Raw genomic sequence first — 12,881 nt, forward strand, 5'->3', positions numbered from 1 at the left:
AAAGAAATCCTTTCTTTATTTAGTATAGGTTAAGTATCCTAACCAGGGGTTGTGTCCTTATTCCTCCCACTTCCCTTTATTATGAGTGTCTGGGTTTTCTTTGTGTTAGGTTAAACATTCAGAGACTTAACCATTATAGGGTTTATGCTATTTAGAAGATTTAAATTGAAAGATGAATTTGGGGAACTTGAAGAGAAAGATGTGAGTGTTACCCTTTGCCCTGGCCTATTCAGGAAGGTTAACCGCAAACTATCATCAGATGGTTTGATTGATAGACTTAGGTTAGAAATTCATTTAGATTTTAGAATTCTGAACCAATACATCCACCTAGGAGTCAGTCAGCAAAGAGATTTTAAAATATTTCTACTAGAACTATTCTGAGTACATTATTTAAAATAGCTGTATATATTCATAGACTGTTTTTAAAGTTTTCAAAGTCCAAACCAGAGTGGACTTTTCCTAGCAATAACTTTTTGCTTTGAAAAGTAGTGTATTGAGGCCTCCCTGATGGTGCAGGGGTTTAAAGTCTCAGTGCTCTCAAGCTATCTCCAGCCACTTTGGTATGAGTTCCATCCCAAGCCAGGGAGCTAACTCATATGACCACTTTGGTGGCCACTCTGCATAGCTATAAAAGGAAATCAAGGCCTTCCTGGTGGTGCCGGGGGTTAAGTCTCAGCACTGTGAAGTTATGGGCAGCCACTGCAGCACGAGTTCCATCCCCGGCCATGGAGTTGACCCACATGGCACAGCAGACCCCTTCTCTCTCTCCTGCTGCTCCCCTCAGCAGTGTATTTCAGTCAGTCCACCTGTTCTACTCCCCACTCTGTCTCTGGTGAATCCTCTCACTCCCGCTCACCCTCGTACCAGTTCTAGTATAGATAAATAAATAAAATAAATCTTTGAAAAATAAATAAAAGGAAATCAGCTAGGTATCTTTTACTCTATTACTGTTTTCTCAGTGTTGAAACTTGCGAAGATCTCTGTAGTACTATATATATCCTTGATTTTCATACTGGAGGTAGAAATTAATGGATAATCTTTATCAAAGTTATTTTAATCCTCAATATTTCTTTTGTTTATCTGGAGAAACTGATTTCTCTTTATGATTTGAAAGATGAAATTTTAGAGCATTTTACTTCTAGATTGCCACTTAGCTTGCAAGGTCATAGTTTTAAAGGATATCTTTATATAAAACTAGTTAACTTTCATCTAAGACAGGAATAAGTAAACAGAGGAGAATCTAGTGTGTGTATATATATATATATTTAGTTATCATCAGTTTTCAGGAGCTTCTCTGAGGGAATTCACCAAAAAAAAAAAAAAAGTAAAATTGTTCTCTGTAGTATTGTTTTAAGTTGGCAAAAGCCTTAAAATCTTTTCAGTGTTCCATATTTCTTCATTTAATTTAAGTTAGAGGGCCTCCCTGGTGGCACAAAGGGTTAAGCATAGCGCTGTGAAGCTATTCACAGCCACTGCAGCTGGAGTTCTATCCCTGGCTGGCCAGGGAGCTACCCACAGATGGCAGCAGACCTCTCCTGTCTTGCCCACTGCTCCCTTCAGCAGTGTATTTCAGTCAGTCTGCCTGTTCTGTTCTCCACTCTTTTTCTGGTGAATCCTCTCACACACACACCCCCACACTTCTAGCCTGTACCCCAGCTCTTGTATGCAATGAATAAATAAAACTTTAAAAAAGAATAAGTTAGAGCAAATATAAATTGGCCCAATTTGATTCATAAACTGTCTTTGATATATGCATTTCTATAGAAACTCTGAAATGACAAGTGAAGTTACAACATTTCATTGAAAATATATTAAACACTGGTGTAATTTAATTCAAGCCTGAAGCCAGAAAGCATAAATATTTTTGATATTTATTCTCATAGAAAAATGAATGGGGGAAGATACAAATGTAATTTTCTATCACTGTCAAGCTTTCAATGACTGTCACATCTTTTATTGTGAGACTTAAGTAGATTTAGAAGTGTCATCAGATTATAACACTATTTTCATTTTTACTATTACTCATTTTAGTATTGTCAAAATTGTTCTTTAAAATAAGAGCTACAATTTTTGGTATGTTGAGAGGAAGTTTTCCTAGCAATAACTTTTTGCTTTGAAAAACAGTGTATTGAGGCCTCCCTGGTGGCGCAGGGGTTAAAGTCTTAGTGTTATCAAGCTATCTCCAGCCACTGTGTCATGAGTACCATCCCAGGCCAGTGTACTAACCCAAATGGCATAGCAGATCTCTCCTGTTTCCCCCGCTGCTCCCTCAGCAGTGTATTTCAGTAGATCCACGTATTCTGCTCCTCACTCTGCTTCTGGTGAATCCTCTGGACTGTACCTGTATTGTACTCTGGGCTATATTCTGTTCTTGTATGCATAAATAAAAATAAATCTTTTTTAAAAATTAAAAAGTAAAGAAAAATAGAGTATTTGTGAATGATCAGTAACCTTCACATGTTATTTAATATAAAACTGCCCTTTGGTTTTTAGTTATGGCCATTATTTACAAAGGATAGCTTTTATTGGCTAATTCAGAAAAAAGTAAAATTGCAAAATAATTATCAAGTGCCTGTTCTCTGTGTAAGATGCCATTGAGGTATATAAAAATAGCATTAGATCCCTATTTTCACACACTTTACCAAGGAACTACATAAAGAAAATAATTATTGATGAACTAAATACTGAGAAGAAAAGTTGGGGAAAATGAGGGATCATTTTGAACTGAAGTTTTTAATTTTCTCCACCTTAAAAACAGCTGCAATTTATCTCAAAGGGAATAACAAAAGCAAAGGACATTAAGTACATGGAAGAAGTTGGAATATAAAGTCAGAAATTAGCCTGACTGGGTGAATACTAGAGTTTTTAAAGTTATTGATAGCGTACCCTGCGATAAGTGAATTCACCATGTTAAACCTTCAGTCTCTTCATTTGGACATGGAGAATAATAGTAGAACCTAATGTCCTGTAATTTTCGAATTATATATGAACTATTTCTTGTAAGGCACTTGGCAAATAATACATGTTCAGTAAATGTTACTTATGGTTACTATTACTGTAAGACTAAGTTGTTTTATAGCTTTTTAGTTATGTGGAGAAGGACAGTATATATTTTCAATAGGGTCATGATTTGAACCATAGTATATATAATCTGTCACATGATGGCATTGGTACTTTAAAATTGGTTACTTTTGTTCCAAAAATAATGAGATATAGAAAATATTTTAATCTCTTTAATTTGATTAAAAAACATTTCTAATTAGGTGATTTCATCACAAATCTCCCCCAGCCCCCAGATATTTCTAATATAAATATTTATTCTATTTAAGTGGTAATACTTAACCTTGGTCAGATTAATCAAGGAATTTCAGGTTATCACGCAATAAAGTATTAGCAATTGACCCCTTGAATTTTCTGTCCTTTTATGATTTATTAAATTCTGATAATATAAATATAAAGGGCTTTATTACACCTCTCTAGTTTAATAAGAATTGTAATTGGACTCACCCTCTCCCAACTAAATTCAGACAGTTTTATCGAAATTGTTGTCAGTGTATTACCAAAAAGTTTATCAGAATATTGTACTGAGAAAACAAATAAAATGCTTGTCTCTTATTCTTTATATCTAGTTGATTCTGCCTGCATTCCTTATTTATTTATCTTCTTACCTTCTGTGAGTAATAGGTCACTACTGTACTTTTGCTTGCTCTTTCTTGTGTAAATCATGGCTCTGATTTGTTCCACTTGCTGCATAATTTTTTTTTTTGCTAAGTATTTTTATATGAATGTTAAATTATATGTAAAGTTTTCTGTATCATATCCCATTTAAGCTGCAATCCATTCTAGTCCTGTCTGGCTCTTAAGGGTATTGTTGTTACCTCATACTTTTATAATTGGGTACTAAATGTTAATTTTATGGGAACAGTGGCTTGGAATTTTTTTCTGCAATATTTGTATGGCCATAAAGTTGATTTGTGTGATTGAAGCATGAAAGAGCAAAGTATAGCATATATTCATTTAGCTGTGTTCAAATGCTTGTTGCTGCATGCGATCAGACAACTTGTAATAGCTTTTCTTTTTGTTACAATTTATGACTGAATAATATATATTCTTATTCTCAGAGTCAAGAATTGAAGGTTGGCTTTCAATCCCAAATAGAGGAAATATCAAGCGATATGGCTGGAAGAAACAGGTACCGTGTGCCTCACTTTATCTAATTGGTATCTTTTCATATATTTTACTTTTTAAAGCATAATACTTGATTTAAATGCTCTATTACTAGCATACTAGTAGTATGGTATTCAAGAGAAATATAACTTCAAATGAAATGTTACCACTCCTTTGGAATTAAACATTTGTGGAGTCCTGTTAAACTTAGAATGAAAAAAGAATTGAGCAACTACTAGAAAGTACTGATACTTTTATTTTCCAATTAAAAAAAAATTAGTTGTGAGAATTTAAATGATTTTAGATTAATCCATTATAATCTAGACATAAATGATAATTTTTATGCTGTCACTTTAAATCAAATTAATGTCCTTATACCTCATCCCAATTTTTTCTCATTTCAGTATGTTGTGGTAAGCAGCAAAAAAATTTTGTTCTATAATGATGAACAAGATAAAGAACAATCCAATCCATCTATGGTGTTAGACATAGAGTAAGTTGCATGTTACTTACTTTTTCCTTAACAAATTTTTAAGACATTATACTAAATCTCACTTAGCAAAATGTGAATGGGAAAAATTTGTATACCTGATTTATGTATTCTAAAGAGAATTTATTTTTCATGTGTTATTGGTTTTAAGGTCAGAGAGCTGTCTTCAAAAGTATGTGACTATTTGATCGTGTGTATGTGTATGTTCTCTTTCAAAAAAAAGGTCAAAAAGGTCTGTAAAAAAATTAGGTTTTTCTCCTTATATTCAATCTAAAACCACTCTGCCTGCATTAACATACACACTGTGGATTGTATAAAAATCAGTTAGATAGTTCTGTATTTAAGGAGCTTACAGATAGTAGTTGGAGAGGTGAAGCATAAGTAACAAAATATAAATTCAATGTGAATTGTAGTGGATGCTAGTCAAGAGAAATATAAACTTAAAATGCAGTGTTGCCATTCCTTTAGTATTAACATTTGTGGAGCCTAGTTATACTTAAAGTGAAAAAAGAATTGAGCAATTATCAGAGAGTACTGATATTTTATTTCCTGATTAAAAAAATTAAATGATTAGCTCTAGTAGATCAGCTCTACATAAACACTAATGATATATATATCATCTGAGTTAAACAATTTAGATTGATACGTTTTTAATGAGATGCAATTTTCATACAATAAAATGCACAAAGTTTAAGTGTTCTCTTCAATAATTTTTGACAATTGTAACATCCATTTAATCACCCGATGCAAAATAAATAACATTTCCATCACTCTGCAGAAAGTTCACTTAAGCCCCTTCTGGGGAATTGGCAAGGAAACTATGAATTCTATAAGTGAGATTAGTTTTGCCTATTCTAAACTTCACATAAATTAAATTATACCATATGTATTCTTTGTGTGTCTCACTTCTTTCATTCGGCATAGTGTTTGTTATGTTGTTCTTTTTATTGATGAGTAATATCCTGCATTGCTTAAAAGTTTGGGGCTATTATAAATAAGACTTCTGTGAACACTGTGGACTTTATTTCTCAAGGGATTAATAATACCTAAGAATGGAATCCTGCCTGTAGTCTTTAACCTTTAAAACAAATACCAAATAATATTTTTTAAGTGGTTTATATATATATATATATTTTTTTTTTTTTTTACTGACAGTGCATGTATTTCACAAACATTTGGTGTTGTCAGTCTTTAATTTTTGATACTTTAATGGATATGACATGCTATCTCATTATATGTATTGTCATTAGTAATAATGCCAAAAAACTTTGCATTTTATGATATCATTAGTGTTGAATCCATGTCTTCATTGGCCTTTTGTATAGCCTTTCTTAAATGTCTCCAAGTCTTTTGCAAATGTTTAAACTGGGTGCTTATATTTTTAAGATTTGTGCAAGTTCTGTATGTAATTCTGATACAAATCTTATGTCAGAAATATATAGTACAAATATTTCCCAATCTTTGACTTGCCTCTTCATATTCACTATGGTATCTTTAAATGCAAACCAATTTATCATTTTTTTTTAAGAGGACATTGCCTTTTATAACCCATCCAAGAAATTTTCACCTGCCTAAAGGTCATAGTGTTTTCTGTGCTTTCTTCTAGGATCATTCTCCTTATTCTAGGTTTGGCATTGAAGTCATAATTTATTTCACATTTATTTTTGTGTTTGGTAAGAGGTAGTAGTTGAGGTTGATTTCCCCCCCCCCCCATTTGTTTTCTGATTATTCCAACCCAGTTTTGTACATTGACCTTGAATGCTATAATCATGCCTTTTACTTAGCAGTTTTGTAGATTCTTTCATGGATTCCACAAGCCATTTCTACAGATTTGCAACCGTAACATTTCCAAATGGTGAAAGGTTTACTTTTTTCTTTTCAATCTGTATGTCTTATCCTGCAGATAGATTCATATGACCACCACCCCAGTCAAAACACAGATCTCATGCCACACTTTTATAGCCACAAGAGGCACCCTTTTTTCATTCCTCTCTAATTGCTGTCAGCTACTAATCTATTCTACATCTCTATAATTTTGTCATCTTGAGGATACTGAATAAATGGAGTCAAATAGTATGTAACCTCTGGATCAGCTTTTTTTTTCACTCAGCATAAATTCCCTGAGCTCCATTGAAGTTATAATTTGTTTTCTTCAGTTACTGGGTAGTATTCATGTTAGGTTGTACCACAGTGTAGTCATTCATTTGGGTTGTTTCCATTTTTGGTGTTTAGGACTAAAGCTGCTATGAAAATTCATGTGCAAGTTTTTACAAACTTAGAACTTTTCAATTTTTTATAGTTAAAGGTCCAGGAGAGCACCTGCTGTGTCAGATGATAAGCAGATACTTCGTTTTATAAGAAACTATCATACACTTTTCCAGAGTGGTTCTGCAACTTTATATTTCTGCTATAATTGTCTGAATGATCTAGTTTCTATATATTCTTATCATTATTTGTTTTTATTATTGAAATTCCAGTAGATGATGTGATTTTTTAATTTGCTGTACCTGTATAACCTCTTTAATGAGCCCTATGTCTTTTTCTATAAATGAATTTTATAATGGCCCATATCATGTTTTTATTTTAGTAAATTGTTTCACGTTCGACCTGTTACACAGGGAGATGTGTACAGAGCTGAAACTGAAGAAATTCCTAAAATATTCCAGGTAAAAATTTGAAATTATAATTTTAGAACATCTTTTATTTTACCTGAGTACTAAATGTATTTTATGAAGCATAAATATACAAATGTTTTAATACATTTGAAAGAATAAGACTTTTTAAAATTTTCCTTTTACCATTTCTGAATGTAGATTCTATATGCAAATGAAGGCGAATGTAGAAAAGATGTGGAGATGGAGCCAGTACAACAAGCTGAAAAAACTAATTTTCAAAATCACAAAGGCCATGAATTTATTCCTACACTCTACCATTTTCCTGCCAACTGTGAGGCCTGTGCCAAACCTCTCTGGCATGTTTTTAAGCCACCCGCCGCCTTAGAATGTCGTAGATGCCATGTTAAGTGCCACCGAGATCACTTAGATAAGAAAGAGGATTTAATTTCTCCATGTAAAGGTAAGGCATAAAAATTATTTTTATAACTTACAGCAAATTAGAGAATTAACTCCCAATGAAACACTTCTTTAGGTATAGTGTTTTCTATACCAAATTGGAAACAAGTATTATAAGAAACAATATTTTGGCATGCATTAGTCGAGCAATGTGCAGCTATTTCACAGCTGCAGATTTAGCTTTGATAACATATTTTTAAAGGGAAACATCTTTTTGTAAAATCAAAGGTGCCACAAAGAAATTATTCTAAATTGGAGAGCAGAGGTATATAGGTGAGTTCTACTGTATTCTACCTTTAGTTTTTAACCTCCTGCATTTTTTGTCTGGTTTTCACTGCCTGGACTAACATATTTTATATGCTAGTTTAGCCTAGTAGTTCAATCAGAATAGCACAAATTATAGTTATTTTAACAATACTTTTGTTTATAAAAATACATTTGTTTGCTTCATGGCTGCATTTTATATTGTATTTTTGATTTTACTTTCTTATTAGTATATAATAATGTTTTCTTTTAGATTTTCAGCCTTATTTAAATTGAGAGGGGGATATTGTCCAAGTATAGTGAATCTTTCAAATTCTAAGAAACTTATAAAATTAGGCATTCAATAGGCATTTTAAAAGAAATTTTAACTTTCGTTCTTTTTCTTTCTTAACATAGTAAGTTATGATGTAACATCAGCAAGAGATATGCTGCTGTTAGCATGCTCTCAGGATGAACAAAAAAAATGGGTAACTCATTTAGTAAAGAAAATCCCTAAGAATCCACCATCTGGTTTTGTTCGTGCATCACCTCGAACACTTTCTACAAGATCCACAGCAAACCAGTCTTTCCGGAAAGTGGTGAAAAATACATCTGGAAAAACTAGGTAAGGATTGAAATGTTAACCTTTTTAATGATATAGTATAACATCTATAAACATTTTAAATTTAATTGCTTTTCTCCCCATAGAGGGCATCATTTGTAAATAGGTATTTATATGTGACTTGAAATGAAACTTGAAACTACAAATTAACTGGTTCTTTTAGAGAAGTTAGTAATATTTATAAATCATGTATTTAGTTCTCTAGCAAGTGATATTATCATTGGTTGGGATGTGTGGTACTTTTTATCCCTTAATGCTTTAAACAAAACGTGGTTTATTCATTTTTTTAAATGTAAATAGAGTCATACAAAGCTTTGCTCACCTTCATTTTTAAGCACATTGGCTCCTTTTTTAGAGAAATTAAAATTAGTTGGTATTATCAGTGACTGTGGTGTTACAAATAAAACTTCTGAGAGTAAAATAAATAAATAAATAAATAAACTTCTAAGTTACATACCCATTTTGTGGAGGTCAAGAGAGGTTAACTGGTTTTGATGGAACTTAAAAAAATATATTTATATGCTGTAACAATGACAGAACATAACTAAACCCTTTATTGAAGAAAGGTTATGATATCTCAAGTTCTCATCTTGACATGAACAGGTTGAGATTCAGAAGAACTACGCAACTTAGAAGAACTAAGCAACTTACAAACAAGATCACATAGTAAACTAATGGCATAGTCAGGTTTAGGAACCATTTTCATCCCATTCTAAAAAGCCTGTATGTTTTCTCTTTTATCAAATACCAACTTTCTCTAGAATGTAATCCTTATATGAAAGAATATATGGATATTATATGAATATAGGGATAATATATGAACCTAGAAGTTGAAACCTAACACTGATTTTGCTTCTCTGCTCATGTCACCCAGATCTTCCAAGTAACCTGAAAACCATCTTTAATTCATCCTATTTCTTTACTACATACTGTCAAAGCCAAGTCTTATGCTTTGAAATGACTTGTATCCTTTGGTCCTACTCTAGTATCATTGCCTCACTCCTGACTTATTTCTGTAGATTGGTGTATTAATCCTCTCCTGTGTACAAAAACCGTATCTAAAATTATTAAAAAACAGATCTTAACTTTGTAAAAAGAATGTGCTGGAAATTGACTGGAAGTGAAAAGGAGGCAATAATAAGTGTATTTTTCCATTTTCCTAATTTTGTGTATTAATTGTATGTAGGGATGATGGATATTTACCTTTCTATTTAATTTTTGTTTTTTATTTTTAAACTGAATGCATTTCTTAAAATACATTTTTTTCTTTTTTTCCCTCAACAGCTAATCATATGACCTAGCACCTTGTGGAATCATGTGGGATGCTACCTGATAAAGATAAACCAGGCTTCTTTAACAAGGCAGAGCAGACAGGCTGTTCCTTTGACACAAATATCACAGGCTTCAGGGTTAAGATTGCTGTTATTCTGTCCTTGCTTTGGCACAAAAGCATCTGAGGGTTTTTTTTTTTTTATTGCGGGTTTGCCTACAGGTAGATTAGATTAATTATTACTATGTAATGCAAGAACGATTGGGGAAGCTTAGCTAGACGTATTTTTTAAAAAGGTGCTGCCTTTTTGAATTCTAAGAAAATGCCTGTCAATCATGATAGAACATAATTTTCCTCATATAAGTCAGAGGAAGGGACTTTCACTTTCAGGTGGAATGGTTATCACTATCATGGAAGGACTAATGAAAATATCTCAAAATGAGACAACTGAAATTTTTTAAAATGATTCAGTTTTTGTGCTCTTGCAGGACTATACAAAACTATTTTAAGATAGCAGTGACATCACTTGACTTCAGTGCTCTCACTGTAGAATATAAGAGCCTTACTCTTGATTGCCCGTCATGGACTTGTGGAGAATAAATATCTTACATATGCTTTACAAAATACTGTATATGTTTCAGCAAGTTTATAGATTGGGGAATATGAGAAGGCAAAAAAAATTTACATTTAATCTATGCATTTTTTGCCAAGCCATATTGAGTTATTTTACTACTAGAGACATTAGGAACTAACTGTACAAAAGAACCCAAGTTTAAAAGCATTTTGTGAGGTACATCATTTCTGTAATTGTATAATGTATTTCTTTGTGGTTTTAAGTGATAGACATTAAGTTAACAAACATATAAGAAATGTATGCACTGTTTGAAATGTAAATTATTCTTAGTACACTTTCAATGGGAGTTGCATTGCCCTTTTAGTGCCTTAATTTGAGAGAATTACTTTACTGCCATGGCTAAATATGGAAATTTCAAAAACACATTTTCAAAAAATGATGTCTGGGTCTTTTCATTGATGGTTATTGGACTTTAATAAATTAATTATATTCTTCATTGAACTACCTGCAAAAATAATGACTATAAAATTCTGCAAAATATGTAGAAGGTTTCACCAGTATAAAATTATGACAATACATCTGATGTTCTCCAGCTAGCATAGGAAATACCAGATAAATACTATTACACTTATGTCCAGTAACAAGAGATGATTCATATGGGCAGTATGATTTGTTATCTTTTTAACCAAATACCTCCTCAGTAATTTATAATGGCTTTGCAGTAATGTGTATCAAATAAGAAGCACTGGAAAACTGATTGGTCTTTATGATGATGCATGTTTCAAGTGGTATCGAAAGCCGCACTGATGGATATGTAATAATAAACATATCTGTTATTAATATGCTAATGACTCTGTGCTCATTTAATGAGTAATAAAAGTAATTTATGGAGAGATACTTTTAATAGTGACTACTATGGTGTTTTCTTATGGCTGAAAGGAATGGAAACCAAGGTATAAATAGTCCTTGCCTGTATACAAATGTTTGTTAAATTCTAGATTAAAGTGAGTTTTAAAAAGATAAAACCTGGTTTGGGTTCTAAAACAACAGTGGTTATAGTTGAAACACAGGGAAACAGTTTTCCATGGTTCTCTTGAATTTGTCACATCTTGATAGCACAAGCTCTGGCAAGCCAATTTCTAGAGTCTTTTCCAAGGAGATTTAATTAGTGAACTTGCTCAGAAGATACTGTATCTTCCTTCAGAGGAAGGAATATAATAAAAATTATGTATCCCTTTGGGTAAAAGTTGACAGATTTGCTTATTCTCATTATAAAAGACTCTGGTACATAAAACTTGGGGTTCCTCAGCTATGATGTAAACCCACTGCATATTTAGCACCTAACTGGACACTCTGTGTCACCACCATGGGATAATAGAATGAAAAATTCAATAGAGCACTTGATAAGCAGACTCAATCAAGCAGAAGAAAGAACCAGTGAACTCAAGGACAGATCATTTGAAATTATCCAGTCAGAGAAAAAAAAAGAAAAAAGAATAAGAGTAAATAAACCTATTGGATTTATGGTACATTATCAAATAAAACTATATCCATATGTGAATCCCAGACAGATTATAGGAAGAGAATGGGGCGGAAAGCTTACTTAAAGAAATAATGGCTGACAAAAAGAAAAAGAAAAATACCTGATGGTCTCACTCATAGCAGGAATCTAGAAAACTTAAATAAGGGACCAGGAAAACGAATAACTATAAGAAAGTGAAAATCAAAATCAACAAAAAACTACGAACCAGAGACACTTTTAGGGGGGCGGGGGTGGGAGGGGAGGGATTGGGGTCAGAATGGGGGGGCTGCAATTGTATGGGGAATATAAAAATAAAATTTATAAAAAAAAAAAATAATAATGGCTGAAAACTCCCCAAATCTAGGGAGGGAAATAGACATCCAGACTTTTAACATCCAAATTCCCAAATAGGTTGATGCTATAGAGGTACATTAAGGCACATTACAAACTAAATTGTCAAAAGTCAAGGAGTAAAACAACTCATCACATACAAGAAAATGCTCATGAGACTATCCATATATTTCTCAGCATAAACATTTGCAGACCAGATGAGAGTAGGGTGATTTATTTGAAGTGCTCACAAAAGAAACCAAAACAAAAACCTAGCCAATCAAGACTACTATACCAACCAAACTCTTCTTTAAAAAAAGAGACACGGGGCTTCCCTGATGGCACATGGGGTTAAGTCTCAGCACTGTGAAGCAATCTGCAGCCAGGAAGCTAACCCACATGGCATAGCAGACTTCTCCTGTCTCGCCCGCTGCTCTCCTCAGCAGTGTATTTTAATCAGTCTGCCTGTTCAGCACACTACTCTGTCTCTGGTGAATCCTCTCACCCCCTGCACCTCTGGCCTACACCCCAGCCCTTGTATGCATAAATAAATAAATCTTTAAAAATTAATAAAAAAGGAGACTCTTCCCCA

At 32.9% G+C, this 12,881-nt stretch overlaps 1 protein-coding gene across 2 annotated transcripts in view; it reads left to right on the top strand.

Annotated features, from left to right (window-relative positions):
* Positions 1-11,428, top strand: part of ROCK1 (Rho associated coiled-coil containing protein kinase 1) — a 129,766-nt gene extending 118,338 nt beyond the window's left edge. For both annotated transcript variants that reach the window (XM_037508756.2, XM_037508755.2), the window contains exons 28-33: positions 4,122-4,192; positions 4,572-4,660; positions 7,245-7,323; positions 7,471-7,732; positions 8,389-8,596; positions 9,878-11,428. In XM_037508756.2, the coding sequence (XP_037364653.2) occupies positions 4,122-4,192; positions 4,572-4,660; positions 7,245-7,323; positions 7,471-7,732; positions 8,389-8,596; positions 9,878-9,881 (713 nt within the window). In that variant the 3' untranslated portion in view covers positions 9,882-11,428. The remainder of the gene's footprint in view (positions 1-4,121; positions 4,193-4,571; positions 4,661-7,244; positions 7,324-7,470; positions 7,733-8,388; positions 8,597-9,877) is intronic.
* The last annotated feature ends 1,453 nt before the right edge of the window (positions 11,429-12,881 follow it).

Source organism: Talpa occidentalis, unplaced genomic scaffold (genome assembly GCF_014898055.3).
Source record: "Talpa occidentalis isolate TD23 unplaced genomic scaffold, MPIMG_talOcc4v2.1 talOcc4.13, whole genome shotgun sequence".
NCBI lineage: Eukaryota > Metazoa > Chordata > Mammalia > Eulipotyphla > Talpidae > Talpa > Talpa occidentalis.